The 22,603-nt window shown below is 40.1% G+C and overlaps 1 protein-coding gene across 2 annotated transcripts; it reads left to right on the top strand.

Moving 5' to 3' along the window:
* Positions 1–496: 496 nt before the first annotated feature.
* Positions 497–19,932, top strand: FBXO7 (F-box protein 7). Of its 2 annotated transcripts, none has more exons than XM_012532914.3 (9): positions 497–631; positions 4,134–4,428; positions 9,431–9,658; positions 10,999–11,140; positions 13,319–13,402; positions 15,800–15,895; positions 17,692–17,868; positions 18,202–18,239; positions 19,242–19,932. In XM_012532914.3, the coding sequence occupies exons 1-9, from the start codon at positions 510–512 to the stop codon at positions 19,629–19,631; spliced, it is 1,572 nt and encodes a 523-aa protein (XP_012388368.1). In that variant the 5' UTR covers positions 497–509; the 3' UTR covers positions 19,632–19,932. The 2 variants fall into 2 exon arrangements, with proteins under 2 accessions (XP_012388368.1, XP_033283430.1); XM_033427539.2 differs by lacking the exon at positions 497–631 and adding an exon at positions 738–862 and having other exon boundaries at positions 4,286–4,428.
* The last annotated feature ends 2,671 nt before the right edge of the window (positions 19,933–22,603 follow it).

Consider the following 22,603-nt stretch of genomic DNA (forward strand, 5'->3'; position numbering starts at 1 on the left):
ACCGGGCACCACGGAGGAAATGGGGTAAGAACCAGGTACACCTGGGCCTTGCGGAGTGGCGAGTAGTTTTGTCTGTAGCATCCCTTTCAGCGTTAACGTTCTCCTGGCACAACTGGAAAGAGGTGACACAGCGACAAAGCAGAAGAGCCCCGGTATCCGCGCCTTGCTGCAGTCTGGGCGCCTGCGCAGTGTGCTCCTAGGGCTCCCAGGGGGCGCTGTCGCGCGCCGAGTCATCGATCGCGAGTTCCCGAGCGGCCTGGCTCCACGCAGGCCACCAGCAGCTTGCTCGCGGGGTGGGCTCCAGGGGGCGCACTCAAGAGAGGGGGTGGGGCACTCATGTTCCAGAGACCGGCCTGGCGGGGCCTTCACGCCGTTACATCTCAGCATCCGCATAGCTCCGGCAGTCGCCGCTCCGGGGCTGCCGCCGCTTGAGACGGGAGCTAACCGGCCGCGCCGTCGTCACCGTCGCCGCCTCGGGGTCCCGGCCCCTGGGCCCTCCTGTGGCCGCCATGAAGCTGCGGGTCCGACTTCAGAAGCGGACCTGGCCGCTGGAGATTCCCCAAGCGGAGCCAACGCTGGGGCAGCTGCGCGCGCACCTGAGGCAGGCCCTGCTGCCCACCTGGGGGTACAGGTACGCGAGAGGCGGGGGCGCGCGCGGCGGGTCGGGGAGGAGCGCCGGGTGGCGCGGGCACGCCCCGAGCTGTCACGTGAGGCCGGGCGGCGAGCTGGGCGTCGCGGGGCCAGCGGTCCTGCACTGTGACGCGCAGGCCGGGCGGCTAGCGGGCGCTGGGGCTGCAGCGTGCGGGGTCCCGGCTCCCAGAGGTCATGGCCCGGCGTCTCGGAGGCTCCGATCCCCTCCAGGGTGAGCCTTCGCTTCCGTGTTTGCAGTAAACGAACCTAGGGATAGGCTAGGATGCAAAATTCTCACGTACTTTGAAATGTAAGGTTGGAAATTATGGGTTTGGCTTGGGTTAAACCTTTCGAGGCTCTTAGGGGTTTAAGTTCACCATCTCCAGCTGTCGGAGTATTTCAGTGAAAAAGTTTGGAGAGTACTAGGAGTTAGAAACCTGCCCTCCATCCGAGGCCACCTGTAACCTGGTACCGCTGCTTTCAGGCTGCAGTCACCTTAAGACTCCGTTGAGTGTTTACGTGCCAGGCGCCGCTGTGGGCACTTTGACTTCCCAGCTGCAGTTTTACAAAGTGCAGTGTGTCGGTCTGTTTCAAATAATAATATTTTCCTGGGCAAGATGTTGCTTTTTTTTTTTTTTTTTGGATAAAAACTATGGAAAACGTTGGCCTTATGATGACCCTGGAGAGCTTGCAGTTTGGGGGCAGTGACATCGAGAAGTAATGGATCAAATTCTGTTATTTATGGGGCTGCAGATGAGGCTGCTTTGTTTCCAAAAGGGTATCCTGGGGACAGTAATCTGGGAGTAGAGGGACAAACGTAAAGGTGGTCCTCTTCAAATACTGAGCTACCGAATTGGAATTTGAGTGTGCTGAGAAAAAATAAAAAAGATGTTCTTTGGGGCTTCTTAGATGAATTCTTCAAAAGAAAACCTTTCTGTTAATTAAATGGTTCCTTTCATAAGACTTTTATAAACTTACATTTTATTTTTAGGGAATTCAGTAAAATGAGGCCGTATTATGAACGTCTCATCCTTTCATTTTTCAGGTTAAGACAATACTGCATTCAAAGTAAGCCTTTTTTTCTCCAAATTAAAAACATAAATACAGAAAATGAGGCATTGACCTAACTCCTTTTAGGCATTATATTAATTGACATCCTGTTGTTTTTTTCTTGTTGTTAAACCTAAGTGTTTTGTATGCTGGCATCACTACCCCACCACAAATTGTCAAAATTAACTTCTCTTTTTATTTTCATATATATGTATATATATTTTATTATTTTTTAATTAGGTGGGACACTCTGGAAAGGATGTGAAACGCAATATGATGCTTTGTTTACCCAAGAGCCCAAGTTAGTTTTGCTTTCAGGTTTGTTTTTACAGTTGAGGCTGGTTAACTGGAAGGAATGTTAAACTTCAGCTTGTGAAAGTAAATTCATTCTTCTGAAAGTATGTTCATTTTATAGTAAATGGGCAGTTTAAAAATGTGTCCATATGATATTATTACTTTTAAAGTGTCCTTGCTGAGCAAGTGGATCTGGGATTGTCATAAAATAATTCTCAAAGGCCTGGAGTTTCTAGGGTGGCAGTTCCTGATGAAAATATTATTTTTTTTCACAGTTTCAGAAAACAGAATCAATAACGACTTTCCTGGAAAACCATATATTACTCTAGAAATAGCTCTTCCCTTCTTCTAAAGGGGAGGCCGACATTTTATTAAGCAGACAATTCTTTACCTTTTTTACAAATCGATATTTGAACAAACATTGTGCTAGATACCATTAAAAAAAACAACTTTGTGCTGTGACAAATGATCCATAAAAACATAGTTCATTTGAGGTGTTTTTCCTTTTTTCTGCTAAAAATGGGATGTTGTTTTTCTGGGTAGTTGGCAGATTTTCAACATTTATCAACATATTTGAAAACAGAGGCATAGCTACTTATTTTCTAATAAGCAGGAGTAGTTCTTAAAGCTTCAGTAATTTCTCTACCAAAGACACTTTAATTGGTAAGAAAAAATGTATTTATATGTGCAAGAAAAAACATAAATGAATTATGGGGAGCACTTTTGAAAATGTAGCATTTTAAGAACAAATAAAAGAACATGATTTTCAAAGGACTTCATCCTTTGTTAACCTCTCAAAAAGTTAATGAAGTTAACATTGCTGAGTGTAAATGTCTTATAAAATGTTCTGCAGTGGTTTGTTAATTATTCCTCACCACTATGTAATGAAATGATGATGGTTCTCTCAAGGTCAGATAATCTGCCATGCAGAAAGGATGGGAGTTCCTTGCTTCAGACTAATTTGAGCTCTTAGCTTGTTTAGCACTGGGTTTTTGGATTTGTGTTGTCTTTCACATAAAAGACATTATAACTGGTGCTCAGTAAGAAGGTTGAACTTATCAGTAGGAGGGACGAATTTATACTCAGTCATCTACATGCACTCATCTGACTTTTTGTGGTTATGAATATTTGTTTAGGACATGGGTCTAGTATTTTGGAACCATAAGCTAACTGTCCTGGAAGGATATTGTTAATTAGCCCTGATTTCAGCCTCATCTTGATCTCTCCATCTAATGTTTATTGGTTGCATCCATTCCACAAATACTTGTATTTGCCAAGTGCTGGAGATACAGTTTTGAACTAGACAGACAAGGTACCCATCTCATGAAACTTACATCCTAGTCGTAGGGGTGGGGAAGAGAGCGGATAAGCAAATAAATATGATATTTTCAAATAGCAATGTTGTAATAAAAATAAAACAGATGAATGAAATAGAGTGATGGAGGCAGGTGGAAGGCATCTCTGAAGAGGTGACATTTGGGTTGAGACCTGGATGATGAGAAAGACTCAAGTCATTTGAAGAACTGGAAGAGCAGATGCAGAGGCCCAAAGGCTGCAGTGAGGTTGATCTGTTTTAAGGAATGAGTCGAATGGAGAACAGCTAGTGAGAGGATGGGTGAGGTAGGAGAAGTGGGTCAGATGTTGGGCTTTGGAGGGCATGTTAAGGATTCTATTCCAAGGTCAAATAGAAGCCATTGGAGAATTCTCAGCAGAGGAATGATGTAATATAATTTATATTTTAAAGAGGCTATATTTCATTGAATCTCCGTTGCTGTCAATCCTGAGATGCACATTCTTATGTCACACTAAGTGAAAAAATGCTGTCCATTAAGCTGTGATATGTCATTGATTGTAAGAAGCATCCTGTTTCAAAGATGACAAAGTATAAAAAAGTGTGTATCTTAGAATTGACGAAAACATGGATTAATGATAGAGAATTACTGATCCTATCCCCCAGGCTAGAATCTATAACCTAAGCATTTGGTGATAAGAATAAATAATTTTGATACTTTTTCCAAGCTTTGGCTTTCCTCTTATCTTCGTTTTGTTTTCATTAGTTCTGCTGGGGTCATACCATGTACCTTATATATGTTTCAAATGTATTATTGTGGGTGATGGTAATAGGTAGCCTTACTATCCTTATCCGTCTTTCTTGGCAGTTCTGATACCCGGTTTGCAATTACATTGAACAACGAGGATGCCCTCACTGGAGATGAAGAGACCTTGGCTTCATATGGGATTGTTTCTGGGGACTTGATATGTTTGATTCTTGAAGATGCCATTGCAGCACCTAACTTACCTTCATCCACAGATTCAGAGCATTCCTCACTCCAGAATAATGACCAACCCTCTTTGGCCGCCAGCTCCAGTCAGTCCAGCATACAGGATGAACAACTGCGTGATTCATTCCAAGGACAGGCAGCCCAATCTGATGTCTGGAATGATGGAAGTATGGTGGGTATTAAAATCAAGACAAGAAATAGAGTAGTTGATAAATCATACTGAATAGCTCAATTGAATTCTGTACCAGTCAGGATAATTATCATCAGTAGACTGCAGATTATAATCTTATAGAAAATTTATTTTTATTTTAAATACTTTATTTTTATTGAAGTATAGTTGGTTTACAATATTATATTAGTTTCAGGTGTACAACGTAGTGATTCAATTTTTTAATAGATTGTACTCCATTTAAAGTTATTACAAAATAATGGCTATACTTCCCTGTGCTCTACAATATATCCTTGTTGCTTATTTATTTTATACACAGTAGTTCGTATCTCTTAATTCCATATCCCTATCTTGCCCCTTCCCCACTGATAACCACTAGTTTGTTGCCTGTATCTGTGAGTCTGTTTCTGTTTTGTTGTATGCATTCATTTGTCTTATTTTTTAGATTCTACCTATAAGTGATAACATAGAGTATTTGTGTTTCTCTCTCTGGCTTATTTCACTAAGCATCCTACCTTCTAGGTCCATCTATGTTGTTGCAAATGGCAGAATTTAATTCTTTTTTTATGGCCGAGTAATATTCCTGTGTGTGTGTATTTTAAGTTTTTAAAATTAGAAAAATTGTCACCTCAGACTCTAGATGCTGATGTAAATTTGAAAATATGTGCACTGATGTTTTCTTCCCAAACCAGCTCCTCCTGTCAGTGGCAGTACTGTTTTCCTGAGCTTAAAACTGTGGAATGATTTTTGACTCCTTATATCCAGCCCCTTAACAAGCCCTGCCTGTTTTTCCTTTCCATTCCAGGCTTCCAGTGTGTGTTCTTCAGTCTGCTTTCTGGGTTCATCTTCTTCTTCCACATTTTTTTTAATAAATTTATTTTATTGATTTATTTTTGGCTGCATTGGGTCTCCGTTGCTGCGTGCGGGCTTTCTCTAGTTGCCGCAAGCAGGGGCTACTCTTCGTTGCGGTGCACGTGCTTCTCACTGCGGTGGCTTCTCTTGTTGTGGAGCACGGGCTCTAGGCGCGTGGGCTTCAGTAGTTGTGGCTCACGGGCTCTAGAACGCAGGCTCAGTAGTTGCGGCGCACGGGCTTAGTTGCTCCACGGCATGTGGGATCTTCCCAGACCAGGGCTCGAACGCGTGTCCCCTGCATTGGCAGGAGGTTTCTTAACCACTGCGCCACCAGGGAAGCCCCTTCCTGCACATTTTTGATTATGTTGTTCCCCTGCTCTTAGGTAACTCTGTGTCATAGGTACACCTGGGCTCATAATTTTTGAACTGAAAAAGTCCAAATGTCTCTAGTTCAACCCTCTCATGTCGGAGACGAGGAAAATGTTGTCTGTCCTCCTGTACCTAGTTTTTAAGGCTTTCTGAGCAGTTGCCCAACAACCTTTGGGGGCTAGTTTCTGTTCCTCCCTCCTGTCAACTGCCATCTGCAGTCAGACTGGACCCCTCCTCCTCCTCCTCGTGGTCCCTCTCGCAGCAAGCACCTGCGCACATGCGCACCTGCACATGCTCACACCTGCACGCGTGTGCGTGCGCACACACACACACACACACACACACACACACACACGGCCTAGCGACTGCTTCGCTCTCTGCTGTTGCTGCTCCCCCGGCGTGGAACCCCCTCCCTGTCCTCTCTCTCCTGTCCGCATCTCTACCCACCTTCCAAGGCCCTGCCAACGGCAGCCCAGTAGTTTTCTTCAATTCCTTTGTATTGATCATCTTTATTGCCTTGTAAACACCTCATTATTTACTATTCTGCCTTTTAATTTCTTGTATGGCACAAATGATCACTTTATTACTTAATATTTTAATACCAGTACATATGCCATCTTGTTAATTGTTTTGTGTGTGTACATTCATCATGTCAACTTAATTTTTTTTTTGCAGTCGTTAAATATTTATAAGTATTCATTGTGCCTATATGTCATCAAGTATAGACAGATATTAAAAAATACTTTTTAGCTGATTGGTAAATTATAAAAATCATCTATGTCTAGATTTTTAGTAATAGTATCCAGAGAGATTAAGTAAGTTAAGAAAGCTTTTATAAAGCTCAAAGTATTTTTATGAATTTTCTTTTCAGAAATTATTATGTATCTCTGAGCTTCTGTCTCATAGAAGTAATCTAGAGAATGAGTAAGAATATTTAGTCAGATATTTAAATTACATTTCTGAATCTTTTTTGATGATAGACTCATTCAGAGATTCTGGTAGAAGGATCCATTCCCTTTACTTTTCATATGATGGTTACTTTACTAGTTTCCTTTTGGAAAATTTTGAGACATTAGTATTGCCTCATGTTAGTAATTTCAATTCTAAAAGCGTGCTGTTTTGTATTCTACGACTTGTATAGGGTGACTGTAAAATCTTAGTGGGGACATAGATGATTTTTATAATTTACCAATCAGCTAAAAAGTATCAGACCCTAATATTAGGGTCCTGTTCCATACTTGTTCCACTCATTTGTGAATGACATATGACAAATGATCTGTTTAGAGAGGTGGTGCTAAACATTTTTTTCTCATCTCCACATGCATGAAGAATATGATAAGTACTTATATCATATCAGGATGGCTCAGAGAACGTCAGTGGTTCTCATGGAGTGAGAGTAGAGTTTGATAAGCTCACCAGGGGATTCTGATATCTTCCTCCCATGTCATTATCAGTCTGGGGTAACCTTTTAAAATATTTTTCCCACATATATTCTCTCCCATACGACTGTCAGTAAGTAGTAAATGGCCAAAAGTTAGGTATAAGAAGCAAAGAGCATATATACAGGCATACCTCATTTTATTGCACTTAGTTTTAATGTGCTTTGCAGATACTGTATTTTTTACAAACTGAAGGTTTGTGGCAACCCAGTGTTGAGCAAGTCTATTGGTGCCATTTTTCCAATAGCATTTGCTCACTTCTGTCTCTGTGTCACATTTTGGTAATTCTCATAATAGTTCAAAATTTTTTGTTATTATATTTGTTATGATCTGTGATCAGTGATCTTTGATGTTACTATTGCAAAAAGGTTACGACTCACTGAGGGCTTACGTGATGGTTAGCATTTTTTAGCAAAAAAGTATTTTTAAATTAAGGTATGTACATTGTTTAGACATAATGCTATTGCATACTTAATAACTATGGTATAGTGTAAACATAACTTTTATATGCATTGAGAAACCAAAAAAGTTGTGTGACCTGCTTTATTGTGATATATTCACTTTATTGCAGTGGTCTGGAACCCAACCTGCGATATTTCCGTATGCCTGTAATTCATAATTTAGTTAGGTGTTAAGTGGCTTTAATAAGTAGTTTCTCCTTTCTCAAAAATATGATGGAGCGTCGTTTTTAGGTAACATGGATTGTCATCAACCTCTAGGTTTTAACAAATGAATTTGGATCTTTTCCATAAGCCATCAGGGCTCAGGTCCTCAGGGATTTTGAAAGAAACAACCTCTTGTTCCCTTACATTCTTCCACCGTTTCACTCATATTATGTAATTTTAATTTCCTCTGTTCCTTTCCTAATGGAAATACGAACTTAAAAGAAACATGTGCTTTGCATTAAGAGTTGAGCACATATCTAGGAAATAGTCTTTCTGAGCAAAATTAATACAGGTAACTCAGTCTTACTGAAGCAGTGTATTGTGTCTAAAAGCCCTGAACTGTGAGTCTGGAGATCTTTGTTTATTTCAAATTTTTATTAGCTGGTAACCTTGATTATGTTATTTAATCTGAGTCAAAATTACAGTACGTATAAAAAGGTGATGTCATCTGTCTTACCAATTTTACAGAATTTTTGTGTGGTGTAAATTAGAAAACAAATCAAAAACATGAAATTGTAAGAATTGTAAGATATTATCCTTCAGCATTTGTTCAACAAGCATTTACTGAGTACCTGCTGTGTGCCAGGTATTGAACGGGTGTTACAAAAATGGGTGACATGTAGTCTTCTCCTTTCTAAGCTTGTGGTCATGGTAGGATATAGACATGTAATCAGAAAGTTGCAGTACAGTGTGGTAAATGCAATAATCAAGGCCTTTGCAAGGCAGAGAGGTAGTCTATAACCTGAAGAGGTGGGGAGTGCCAGAATGGGGAGGAAGGGACTGTGGGATGTGAACTTGATACAGAGTCGGGGATCAGGTGATGAAGGGCCCTGAATGCTAAGGAGTTTAGGAGTTTGGACTTTATTTTGTAAGCCTGTATTTCTCAGCATGGCCTCTATGAAAAACCTGTGAGACTATAAGTAAGTGTTATGGGGATACTGAGTGTTAAGGAAGGAGGATAGTGTTTCTTGGTTAAATGTTACGTACACTTTCTGTTATTATTGGACTTCTCAGAGCTTTATAATGCCAAAGTGTATTTTGTGAATATGGAGGGTGAGGTTAGGTGGCTATGTCATGTAGCATTTCCATACTTATTTGATTGTGGACCTCTTTTTTCCTAAGAACACTTAGGGTCACATTCCAAGGCACAATTTAGGGCAGTGCTGCTGTCTGCATAGGGGAGGTACTGGCAAGTTTAAGCTGGGACATGGGACATGATTGGATTCTCAATTGTCAAAGAACTCTGGCAGCAGTGGGTGGAATGTATTGGAAGACAAGAAAGAGGAGTGAAGGCATACTTGGGGAGGCTGTTGCTGGAGGTTAGGAGATAAATGAGTCTGAAGTACCACTGGAGTAGGAAGGGGCAGATTTTGGAGATATTTAGGAGATAGAGTCAGTGGACCTTTGACAGCTAATCATATTGGGGGTGGCGCTTAATAAGGTCGAGGGGGAAGTCTAGGATGATTTCCAGGTGTTTGGCATATCAGCCAGAATTAATGGAGATAAGGAATTCAGGATGGAGGAGCAGATTGCAGGGTCATTTGTTGAGGAGGGCTTGCTGAAAATGTGTACCATTTCTGAACCTCTGAGTGCTAATCTCAGTTCACTTTGAATACAAAATTCACTGTGAAAAGATGAAAGTCTATTTAAAGAATTCGTTGTTTTTGTTATCCTTTTCAGTCAGGGCCTAGTCACAGTTTTGAAGCTGAGTCAATTCCAGATGTCGTGGATGCGGAAGAGGGCACAGGTTTCTTTCCCTCAGAACCAATGCTCTGCAGCGAATCGGTGGAAGGGCAAGTGCCACATTCATTAGAGACCCTGTATCAGTCAGCTGACTGTTCTAACCCCAGCGACGCCCTGATAGTATCCATACATCTTCTCATGTTGGAGTCGGGTTACATACCTCAGGTAAGACTACAGAGAGCAAAAGTTTCCCATTAGAAAAGGGGTGGTGGTCTAGATTTCTTTATTAAGTGTGTTTGGGTATTAATGTAAAGTGTCGAACACAGCGATGAGCATACAGTAGGCAGTCAGTAAATGTTCCCTTCCCTCTTTTCCTTCTTTTTTTCTCCTTTATTTCCTTGTCAGCTTTTAGTTAGTATTATAGAATTGATGGCAGCTTTGGTTTAAAAAAACCCCAAAGTTTATATGTGATCATATGTAGGTAAAACGTTGTCAGTGTGTGTGGATTGGGCATGACTAGATAGATGGCTCACCAGGTTATTTTTTATGTTAGTGGTTCTGTGAATTGCCACTAACTTAGTAAGATTCAGTTAGGAAGAGGGATGTTGTTCTTATGCTGTAGTTGCTTACCTTCATCCATTCATTCCTTATCCATTTGATAAATGTCTGCCAGTGTCAGGTGCAGTGCCTTGTCTCTGCTTTCAGCTTGCTTACAGTCCAAGAGGAGGAGAGAGAGACAAGTATACAGACCGTTATACTGTATTGGCTAAATTGTAGGAGAAACACATACATATATAGGATGCCAGAGATTCACAGAGGAGAACGTTTAGAAGTTTTTCAAATTTTAATGTGCTTAAGAATACCTGGGGATCTTATTAAATGCAGATTCTGATTTAATAAATCTAGGGTGGAGCCTGAGATATTATGTGAGCATACTCTACACGATAGCAATGCTGCTGGTCTGTGGGCCATGTTATGAGTAACAAGTATATAGACTAATTCAGTGATCATTGAACACGTGCACCATGTCATGCCAGGAATTAGAATATAAAGATACTGGGACAGTCCTTATCCTCAAGGAGTCTGTAAGTGGGGGAGAGAAACAAAAAGGAAATTATGACATATTATAATACAATTAATAACATAATAGAAGTATATAACAATAGAAATAGGAACAGAATGTTAGAGGGTGAGAGAGTGGGAATGACAAAAAGGATTTGTTTTGAAAAAGGCTTCACAAAGGAAGTGGTATTTGAACTGGGATCTTGCATAATGATACGGCTTTGCTAGGCAGAGAAGCGAGACTTTGAAGTGAGAAATCAGTCTCTCTCTCTGATGTTATTTTATCTATTTGAACAGAAGTTTTGATGGCAGATAATATATTGTAACTTTTTTTCTATCAAAGTTTTAAATATTAATAGAAATATTAATGATTTGATCAATTTTATTAAAGGGACTGTATGGAATGCTTATTTGTAGACAAGTTAGGGGCCTCTTGGGTTTTTAATCTTTTTGAGAGTAATACGGTTCTTCATTATTTGTTTCCCTTTCATTTCACTCCCCAGGGGACTGAAGCCAAAGCTGTGTCCATGCCGGAGAACTGGAGGTCGGGGGGCGTGTATAAGCTGCAGTACACGCATCCTCTCTGCGAGGGTGGCTCTGCTGCTCTCACCTGTGTGCCTTTGGGAAACCTCATCGTCATAAATGGTAATTGGATGGCATGGTCATGCTTGTTAGTTTGTGAATCTTTACATGTTTCTCTCTAGAAATTTCATAGCCACTTCGGTGATGGGCTATCATGATGCAGTTAGGAGTCTTTCTCAACTTTGTTTAATCCCGAGCCCACTGATGACATGGGTCTGAAAGGTTACAGAATACAGGGCTGATGTTTATGCTAGCAGCCTTCACTCTAGAGGCAGCTATACTCTTTTGCTGTCTTAACTGTGTAATTTTTTTGCTCCAGGGGGAGTTGTGATACTAGGAGTAAAATGAGTCTATTACATATGAACTCTTTAAAGAATACTTTTTCTGTATGCCTGTGGATGGCTTTTTAATTTTTGTTTTACTAACCAAGGTCTTGAACTGAGAGACGGTGAAAGGAGAGGTTGAGCTGGGATCATTTTTTATCTAGTTTGGCATCTCTGAATGCACAGAAGTACCCAAGGGCTCTGAGGCTTCAGTATGTGTGTTTTGTCCCCCTCCTACCCACCCTCAAGTAAGTCCCTCTGAATAGAGTTTCTTTTTCTAGTTCTCCTCTTTCATACTAAGAAATTTCACTGGCTAGCAATACATTCTATTTTCGTATTTCATTTTAGCTCAGATGCCATCCAGAGATCTATACCAGCTACCAGGGGTCTCTGGAGTAGTCTCGTAATCACACATCCTGGAGACCCATTTGAGTGACTAGACTCTTTTGTTTTTGCTCTGGTTTGATTTTTGAGCTTCACCCTTTTAGCTTAGTAAGAGAGAATGATAAGATTGGAATGCCTGCATTTTTTATTTTTCATTATGGCTCATCTTTTATACAGCAGAGACAGTTGCCTTGACATGTCTTAGCTCTGGTTTGCAACATGTTCTGCAGCTGCTAGTTTCTGCTGAGATGGGAGCAGGGAGGTGGCTTGGTAGAGCCACTGTCGCTACTTGAACCTTGAGCAGCAACACGTGTGCCTGTTTCATTTAGTGAGGTCCCTTGTAAGGTTTTGTTGGGAAAAGCTTTTTCTGCTAAAGTCTATTTGAAAGCCACTAACCTACACTGTGATCTTTGAACTAAAAGATGGTTTTAGGTTCCCTTTATGTAATTCCTTCTATTTCTTTTTAATCACTAGATTCTTTGAAGTGTTATTTAAAAGTCTCACGTTTTCAGCTTTAGTGGTGTTTCACATTTGTAGGACGTGACTGATGGCACTAGGACCTAGGAATGTCTCTTCAACAGTTCATCACAGTTAGCAAATGTAACTTCTGGCTGGGCATTCTTATACAAAGAGGGCCAACAGTATCTAATCATACTGCTACATCACATCATCACTTGCAAGGTTGCAGCTATCAAATAGTAAACGTGAGGTTGTAATTTTTGCCTCAATTTCTTATAAATCACTTTAACGACACGTGTATATTAACCTTTATTTACTAGTCTTAAGATACTTAACATAGAGAATAGCTACTAAATGTCTTAGTTTCTGATGCTTTGTTCCTTTAATAATTCTTGGCAAATCATCTACTTGTGGATATAAGTGGCAGACAGTCATTCCAGAACCATTCCAGGCCTGGTTCTTTGAAAAGGAGCAGTATGTCCTTAAATCTTTGCTTCACCCGAGACATCCTGCTCAGTGCACATCTGCACGAGCACATCACTGGCTCTTTCGTGGAACGAGATGAAGTGCGCCTTTGCATGTAGGATTAAAAATGAACCCTCTGGTGATGTCAGGAATATTGATTCTCTGAGTTTAGAGAGAGATGATACTGTGAAAACTAGCAGGATTCTTTTAATAAATAAGAGAAGACTCACTGCCAAGGGTTAAATAAATAAATGGAGTTTTTAGTGACCTCATTAGAAATAATGATTGTATTGTGTTTAACTGTCTCCTATTAACCTTGTTGCATATCTTTCAATTATTAATAAGCTGCTGTTGGTAAGACTTAGTGGGTTTCATATAAAGGTGCTTATTGTAGTTTTTAAAAGTGTTTTAGAGTGATTTTACTTAATGTGATGCAGGTTTGCACTTTGGACTTTGCTGTGAGGGAAGGAAATAAGTGTAGGGCAGTTTGTCTGTATAACGTGTGTTTCCTATATATGGGGGCAAAGGGAACGCAAGTCCACACTAAAAAGTGGAGGCAGTTGATGAATTGGCAGAACTTTTTCATCATCTTTCTTTGGCTTATTTACAGCTACACTAAAAATCAACAATGAGATTAGAAGTGTGAAAAGACTGCAGCTGCTGCCAGAATCTTTTATTTGCAAAGAGGAATCAGGTAATATAACCATGATTGAACTTCTGGGGTGAAGCTTTGAGAGGTTCACTTTAAAAAAACAGAAAGGTAATGTTCAAAAGACTTAACAGTTTCTGTTTGAGATTAAAGCAAATTTAAGACAATGTTGCAGAGTTTCGGTTTCTCTCCTGTTTCTCTTAGGGTCTTGGATACTGAATTATATTTATACATCACACACCACTGATGCTTCATAATTTCTTTCCTTTTTTTTAAAAATAAATTTATTTATTTTATTTTTGGCTGCATTGGGTCTTTGTTGCTGCACAGGGGCTTTCTCTAGTTGTGGTGAGCGGGGGCTACTCTTCATTGTGGTGCACAGGCTTCTCATTGCGGTGGCTTCTCTTGTTGCAGAGCACAGGCCTAGGCACGCAGGCTTCAGTAGTTGTGGCACGCAGGTTCAGTAGTAGTGGCACATGGGCTTAGTTGCTCTGTGACATGTAGGATCTTCCCAGACCAGGGCTCAAACCTGGGTCCTCTGCATTGGCAGGCGGATTCTTAACCATTGCGCCACCAGGGAAGTCCTGATGCTTCATAATTTCTAAATTACTCTTTGTGGATTTTTCTAGCATTGTATTTAACCAGTATGGAGAGGATCTGTGTTTTGTGGAAACCATACAATGCAACTTCATTATCGAAGATTATGGAAGGAAAAACTGCACTCAAAATGTTTGCTTAGGGGCTTCCCTGGTGGCGCAGTGGTTGAGAGTCTGCCTGCTGATGCAGGAGACACAGGTTCACTCCCCGGTCTGGGAAGATCCCACATGCCGCGGAGCGGCTGGGCCCGTAAGTCATGGCCGCTGAGCCTGCGCGTCCGGAGCCTGTGCTCCACAACAGGAGAGGCCACAGCAGTGAGAGGCCCGTGTACCGCAAAAAAAAAAAAAAAAGTTTGCTTAAACTTATATAAATTTGGTTGCTATTTGATACAGATTGGAACTTTACCAAAAGTTTGCATTCTAGGCATGGTTTTGCTTATGTTCTATAAAAATTAATAGATGCAAAGAAGACGAGTTTTCTTTTTTCTTTCAGTTAAACCCAAAGTGTGAGAGGCAGGTAAGTAGTTGAAGGAGAAGAGATGAGGTGGAAGGGGAATTAACATCTTTTAGTACTTGTCTTTTGCTGGACATGGGCCTTTACAGATGTATTTTTCATTTTATCCTCATAGTAAATTTAGGCGGGTTTTAAAATCCACATGGGGAATGGTGTGGTATAGCAGGGAGATGGGACTTACAGCAGTGTCTTTTAAGGGAAGCTACCTAGATCTAGATCTTTGCTTTGAAGGTCTTGAGACTTATTCTTGTTAGTTCCCAGGGGAGATCAGGCCCTGAGAGACTAACGTATGTAAACTAAAGCTGATAAGAAAAGGAGACATCAGATACGTATTTATAATGGTCTCTGAACATTTAATGTCATACTAGGCCAGTGTTTCTCAACCATTTTTTCATTATCAATCCCCTAAGGAGAGTTTGTACACATTTTTCCCCCAAAATCATTCTCCCTCATGAAATTTTAATTTCATAGATATACTGTACACTTATTTGTATACTGTGGCCCTTTGGAGGGTCACAGACCAATGTAATAGCTGGGATTTTTGCCTGGTTGGGGGCAATATTGTTTTTGTTGAGAACGCATGAACTAGACTGATAAATCTGTAAAGATGGTCTTACCGTTAAGACCAGAAAAACTTGAAATTCCTTGGCTATAACACTTTATATTCATCTCTATACTATGGAGGACCTTGCTGTGGGGAGTAGAAATACTCTACATTCTACAGCAGTAGAGGTTGTTATGCCCATTTTCTAGATCAGGAAACAGGTCTAGAGGAGGTTAAATTACTTCAAGGTCACAGAGCTAATAAATGGTAGAATTTAGGATTGGAATAGATTTGACTCCTGAGACCTGTTTTTTAAGAACAATTTTTACAGGAATATAGCTCAGATGATCTGATTTCTGTTAAATAAGGAAAAAGGAAATGAAAAAGGAGGAGGAAAGTTAATACTGTTAGATTACAAGTTTTCAGATTATATTGAATATTTTCAATATGTAATTTTTATGTTGGGTAGGAATATGCTGCTCCATTTGACAAGTCATTTTAATCAATTTTTACTATGGCTTATAGTACCTAGGTACTGTTATTCTTTTATTTGTAAGTTCCTAATTACTTTTATAGTAAGGAAAAATGTGTTTAAAGATGATTCAGCTTTCAGAGTTACACATTGTATTACTTCCTCTTCGACCAGAGACTTTGGTTCATTTCTGTTTATGTAGGAATTGTGAAAACTAACTTACCACTTTGATTTGGTTTGGCGGAAGTAGAGAACACCGTTTCAAGTTTTTCCATTTGATTGTGTGTTTTGATCTTTCATTTAAAAAATATTCTAGGGGAAAATGCAGCCAAGATATACAAAGATCTTCAGAAGCTCTCTCGCCTCTTCAAGGACCAGCTGGTGTATCCTCTTCTGGCTTTTACCCGACAAGGTGAGAAATGATAAATCATCACAGGTTGAATGGCTGGAAAGAATAGTAAGTTCACATATGTTTAAGGGTGACATAAACCTTCCCTCTTTTCTCGTCCTCGTGGAAATTCTCCTCTTTTAAGACTAAGCTTAAATGTTAATTCCTTAATTGCTCTTCACATCCTCTTTGTATCTCCACTGCATTTTATATGTATCTTTATTATAGCCCTTTATCCAGTGTATCATAATAATTTTTGACATGATTTCTCTCCACCTAAGGTTATGAATACCTTGAAATCAGGGAATATGTCTTTTTCACTTTTGTATTCTCATGGCCTAGCACACGGTCAGGCCTATAGTAAGTGTTCAATAAATACATATATAAATAACGTATAGCCTGTAAATTTGGTCTACTTTTTTTAAACTATTTATTGGGACTCTGTGCTAGGAACTTTGGATATTTCACATGCATTCTTATTTAATGCTAACAGCTTTGAAGTAGATTTTACTCTCATTTTATAGATGGTGAAGCTAATTCAGTGAGGTTTATAATTCACTCAAAATCCTTGTGTTAATCAGCTTTCTCTTTGTGTTGTAGTAAAAAGTATTTTAAAATCTTAAGTGAACATTTCTGTCTCACTTGCATATGTGCTCTGTGGGGCTTGGCTTTGGCCGAGGAGTGGTGAGTAGTCCTCATCCAGGGCTTGCTCTTCTTGTGGCACAGGGAAGAGAGGACCAGTGGCCTAACCATGTGTTGGTTTTTAAAGCTTTTGTTCACAAATGATATGCCACTTGCACTCACATTTCACTGGACAAAACAAGTGAAAATGGCCAAACCTGGACTGTGGGACGGGGAACTATAACTATAGGGTAGAAAATGATAGGGTAGAATCATAATCTACCACATTCTTTTGGCTGGTAAATAATTTCAGGTTTATACAGATAGTTATGTGGCTTTTATCTGCTATTTGTATGTAGGAAAATGATATTTTAGGTCTCAAGTTGCATGGTGCCAAGGCTATTATAATCATAGTTTTCTTCTTTGGCTGGTGGTGAGGGAAAAGAATAATGTGAATTTTAAAACCCCTTACTGGACTTTGATTATCTTTGCTAGTTGAGAATGGTATCCCATATATTCAAAGGAGCTAATAATGAAAAAATAATTTTCATTTGACTTCGGAATATATTATTCTTTTCCTTTCTTGGTTTTGCTTTTGAATTTGTCTACCTCCCTTCTTTTTCAGCTAGATATCGAATAATAGTAATCTAACACTCGAGTGCTAATTACGTGCCAAACATTGTTGTGAGCACTCTGTATGTATTTACACATTTAATTCTCAACTCAGTGAGGTAGGTAGTATTACTAACCCATTTTACAGATGAGAAAATTGAGTTAGAGTTTAAATAACTTGTCCAAAGGCACACAGCTAATAAGTAGCAGCATTGGAAACCAATTGCACAAGCCAATTAATTATCCATTTTCTATAGTTGAATAGAGAATTTTTTGTTGTACTGAATATCACTTGAAACAAAGGAGGCCATTGGCTAGTATTTAGAAATTGTCATAGTTATTTATTTGATCTGTATTAAAAAGTAATTTGTTTCTCTACTAAAACATAAAGAGAATAAGGGGCTTGGATTTAGTAGTAGTTATAGAGTTAACCTGGGGACAAAAGTTTGTTACAGATAACTTAAGCTTGGATAATTGAGGATACCATCTAATTTATCATCTCTTTAGAAAGTTGGCAACTTCGGTTGAATATATGGGGAAACCGGATGTTCTTTACTCAGTGATACCTATCCTCTTTTTCCTTTTAGCACTGAACCTACCAGATGTGTTTGGGTTGGTAGTCCTCCCATTGGAGCTGAAACTGCGGATCTTCCGACTGTTGGATGTTCGTTCTGTCCTGTCTTTGTCTGCAGTTTGTCGTGACCTCTGTATTGCTTCGAATGACCAACTTCTGTGGAGGTGTTTATATCTGCGGGATTTTCGAGGTGATTTCCATGATAACATGTTAACAAGAAAAGGGTTCTTTGTTACTGAGGTCTTAATTACTCAGCTTGCCAGAAGTTTTAAGTTGTGGGCTTTTTTTTTTTTTTAAGAGTAAGAAATAATCATAACATAGCCTTATTGTAAAGAGATTCTAAGCTTCATATACCTTTGCCTATGTCCTGGAAACTCTCCCCATTCATTTCTGTGTTCTCTGCAATACAAACAGTCCATTAGATCAAGTAGACTATTTCAGGATAGAAAATTGAAGTAAGACACGTTTAATGTTGGATGAATGAAACGTTTTTAAATCTCTGTTTTTTGTTTTTTCTTTGTAGATGGTACTGTCAGAGGTCGAGACACAGATTGGAAAGAAGTAGGTATTTTTAAATACCAAGGCTAATGTTCATAGCACAGAAATAACTCGTGAATTAATACATTAAGGGCATATTTTCCACTTTTTTATGATATAATGCAATGTTTAAATTAAATTTATTGCTAATTTTTAGTAAATGAAAATGTTTTCAACTTCTACCTTAGACTCAGTCCTTAGTGTCTTGTAATTACACAGGAAAAAGAATCTTTAACACAATGACTGTTTTCACCTTAATATATTCTTCCTTCTTCTGTTGTTAAAAAAATTGAGTTGTTTTTGTGCTGGAGTAATCTTGAGCTGTTCAGCTAGCTAGAATAGTAAATTATGAAGAGAATAAGTTATATTGTTTTATTTGCAGATACCACTGTAAAAAGACATTGATAGGACACAGAAACTTGGGATGAAGGACTAGAGAATAAAATTCAATGAAAGTCCTCAAATATGTACAAAATACATAGTACTGTTCTTTAGGAATATGTTCCATCCTCTAAAATAGCATCTTTTTTGTTATTTAAATTGAGGTCCATTAGGGACATAAGTTAGGTGAGAAATTGAACATAAGTGCTGGCCCCCCACCCCCTTCCCTGCCCAGTACCTTAACTTTTTATATTGTGTGGCATGACATTTTCAACAAATATTTAAATTTTCCACTTTCAAAAAAGGCTGACTTAAAATTGCATATCAGCTTGAGAGCTCTAGATTGCAGTCTTGAGAATACATGTCACTCAGTTATCCCTCCTTTGGATGTATTGTTACTCTAAATTGGCACAATTGCTCAGTTGCAGTGTGGTTAAAGAATAGAGTTCATTTGGCATTGTGTTCATATCTACTACCTTATTCATGCAGATAGAAACTGGTAAAAGTTCTCTTCTGTGCACTTTTTTTTTTTTTTGCCTGCCTTGATAGTATGGGAAAAGAAAAGGTATATAGTACAATGAAAGCAAATGAACTTTGGGGAAATATCCAACTCACTTACCATATCTTGTCCTTGTTTTTCTATAGCTGTACAAGAAGAGGCACAAACAAAGAAAAGAAGCTCAGAGAGGGCGGCATGTGATGTTCCTGCCGTCATCACCCCACCCCATTCCATTCTACCCCAACCCCTTGCACCCCAGGCCTTTTCCTCCCAGTTCTCTCCTTCCTCCAGGAATTATTGGTGGTGAATATGATGAAAGACTAACCCTTCCTTATGTTGGGGATCCAATCAATTCACTCATCCCTGGGCCTGGGGAGACACCCGGACAGTTCCCTCCACTCAGACCACGTTTTGACCCAATCGGCCCTCTTCCAGGACCTAACCCCATCTTGCCAGGGCGAGGTGGCCCCAATGACAGATTTCCCTTAAGACCTAGCAGGGGTTGGCCAACTGACAGCCGGCTACCATTCATGTGACTGATTTATAATCTCATGCTGGAGCTTGTTTTGTTTTTTTAAACTACAGACATCATCTTGTTGGGGTGCTATCTCTAGTGTTTTCTGATTGTGGTGGTGAGAAATGCACTCACAGAAGCCTTTTGGTAGATATATTTAAAGCTCCAGGGGTGGTATAGCCCAAAGGTTACTGCATGACAGGGTTGGCCTTGGGAATAGTTGGTTCCTGACATCCCCTCTCTGAATTACCCTCTAGAATGAAGGTTAGACATTGATAATGTTCTACACCAGAATAATAATAATAATAAAAGTGTGAATCACACGGCAGTCTTGACTTTTATTAACGAAAGATATGTAATAAATATTCAGAACAGCTTTACAGCATGACTTGGGACATTTCAGCATAATCAGAGGACTTATTCGGTGTCATCAGATTGTTGCAGGAGATTATTATTATTTTTGTAGTGGCACTCTTTTCTTCACCTGAAATCGTTCACAGAAGCCTGGTTTGTGGAATGAATACAAGCAGAGCTAGTTTGGTTGAACTGGACATGTAGTGAGTGCTTTGGACACCTCCTAGCTCAGTCCACCTCCTCCCTCTCTCAGCAGCTGCTCCTCAGGCTCTGTGCTGAAACAATCTGGGCTCTGAAGCAGCACTGTTTGGCCACCATTGGGTTGTTAGGGACTCGTTTCTGGCTTCTTCTGGAGTGGAGTTATAGCTTCTTTTTCCTTGTGTTTTGAGTTTTTGGAGCCTAATTTGTAATCTAAGTAGATGACATATTTTAACAACAAAGTTACACTGCTTTGAGTGCTGCTCAGGTACTTGTTCTGCAAAGAAATCCTCGTTATTTGAAGAACATTTTGCTTTTAAGACTTAAAATACACAGATTTCAAGTTTTATTTTTCCTACAACAAGAAAAAGGCCAAACACAAATGTCTTAGCACATAAACAACTACTGGAAACATGCTATAGTGACAGATTAAAATCTGAATCACAACACAGGAATAAAACACTGTTAGTATCTGCAGAAAATAGGAGTATTGCCAATGTCTTCCTGCTTTTTAAAAAATCTGTTTTGCATATAAGGAAATGGCTTGGAATGCTATGTGCTACAAGAATGTTTAGAGTTCTACACATGAATTCGTACACATTAATTTTTTTTCTTTGCTATACATATGTATTGTCTTTTTTCCTTCACAGTGTAGAAAATTCAGTCAATTAATACGATTTTCCAGAGGCCATGTCACCTTTAGTAGCTTAATGTATAGGTAAAGGATTAGGGCTGTTGACATTCTTTTTTCCTGTGGTATTTTGTAATATCTGAGCTATAGGACAGCCTTTAAAAAAGTGTCCACCAGAGGCCATATGGCTTTAATTGGGTCTGGGTTGAAAGAGTCACCCTGAAACTTCGATGGGTAAAAACATCCTGGTTCTCTAGTACACCTTTCTGTGGCCTTATGATGTTAGGTTGTGCTGTATGTGGGGTGTGTGTGTGTAGTGGAGATGGAAGGACATAGTGATGACCAGAAGCACCATATACTATAAAACAGTAGTTTTCAAAATGCATTCATTTTCGAGTGGTCCTTGAGAGGTTCGTGAATGGTGTTGGTGTCCTGCAGATACAGGTGCTACTTTCCGACCTCACCTCGGACTTACTATCCTACGTGACAGATCTCTCAGTTTAGGATACCAGTGGTGTGTCACACACCTAAATTTGTGGTCCTCCCACTAGTTTATTCTGAATTCTTTAAACCACCATCGAAGCTTTTCTTCTTGACTAGCTTTATAGTCAGAAGCTTGTAAAATCTACATTCTTTTCATTAGACTGAGACTTGAGTTTTATGTGTTGCTGGTGTATGATGAGAATGAAGTCATTGTTTGGTCATAGCCTGTTCACTGCGTGACTTTCTGACACCACTTTGATGTATTGTGATAGAAGATAGTGTGGAGCAGGGGTCCCCAACCCCTGGGCCATGGACCCGTACCAGTCTGTGGCCTGTTAGGAACCGGGCTGCACAGCAGGAGGTGAGCGGCAGGTGAGCGAGCGAAGCTTCATCTATTTACAGCCGCTCCCCGTCGCTCACATTACCGCCTGAGCTCCACCTTGTCAGACCAGCGGCGGCATTCGATTCTCATAGGAGCATGGACCCTACCGTGAACAGCGCATGTGAGGGACCTAGGTTGCCCACTCCTTATGAGAATCTAATGCCTGATGATCTGAGGTGGAGCTGAGGCGGAGATGCTAGCGCTGGGGAGTGGCTGCAAATACAGATTATCATTAGCAGAGAGGTTTGACTGCACAGAGACCATAATAAATCAATTGCTTACAGCTCACATCAAAACCCCATCAGTGAGTGGCAAGTGAAAACATGCTCAGGGCTCCCACTGATTCTGCATTATGGTGAGCTGTGTAACTATTTCATTATACATTACAATGTAATAATAATAAAGTGCACAATAAATGTAATGGCTTGAATCATCCTGAAACCATCCCCCGTCTCCCCTGGTCCATGGAAAAATTGTCTTCCATGAAACCGGTCCCTGGCACTAAAATGGTTGGGGACTGCTGGTGTAGAATGCTGTGTAAGATGCACTCCACATCACTGGCTTGTAGCCTTAGTGATTTTCTCCCCCCCCACCCCCAACCCCGGCCATTTATAAATGAGAGCTCTGGTTTGGCATAGCTGGAAATCAAATCATGGGAGGTATCCTCTTCTTAACAATGTAAGATTTTGTGATTCCCTATGTACAAACAGTTGAAGTCTGTCCTCTCTCACTCCTGCTTGCCTCTCTCCAATTCCTGAGATCACTGTTTAGCTTAATATCTCTGTAATTCCTCCACTCTCCCTCTGCTCCCTATACCTGGGGCCCTGAGCCAAGGCTTGTCTTGCTCCTACCCTGGGCAGTAGCTGAGCCTCAGGGAGGGGCCAGGCAGGTCCCAGCTCTCCACTGTGCTGTGAGTGTGGTTAATCCTCCTTCGGATAGCCTCCAG

This window comes from Orcinus orca, chromosome 11, assembly GCF_937001465.1.
Source record: "Orcinus orca chromosome 11, mOrcOrc1.1, whole genome shotgun sequence".
In the NCBI taxonomy this organism is placed as follows: domain Eukaryota; kingdom Metazoa; phylum Chordata; class Mammalia; order Artiodactyla; family Delphinidae; genus Orcinus; species Orcinus orca.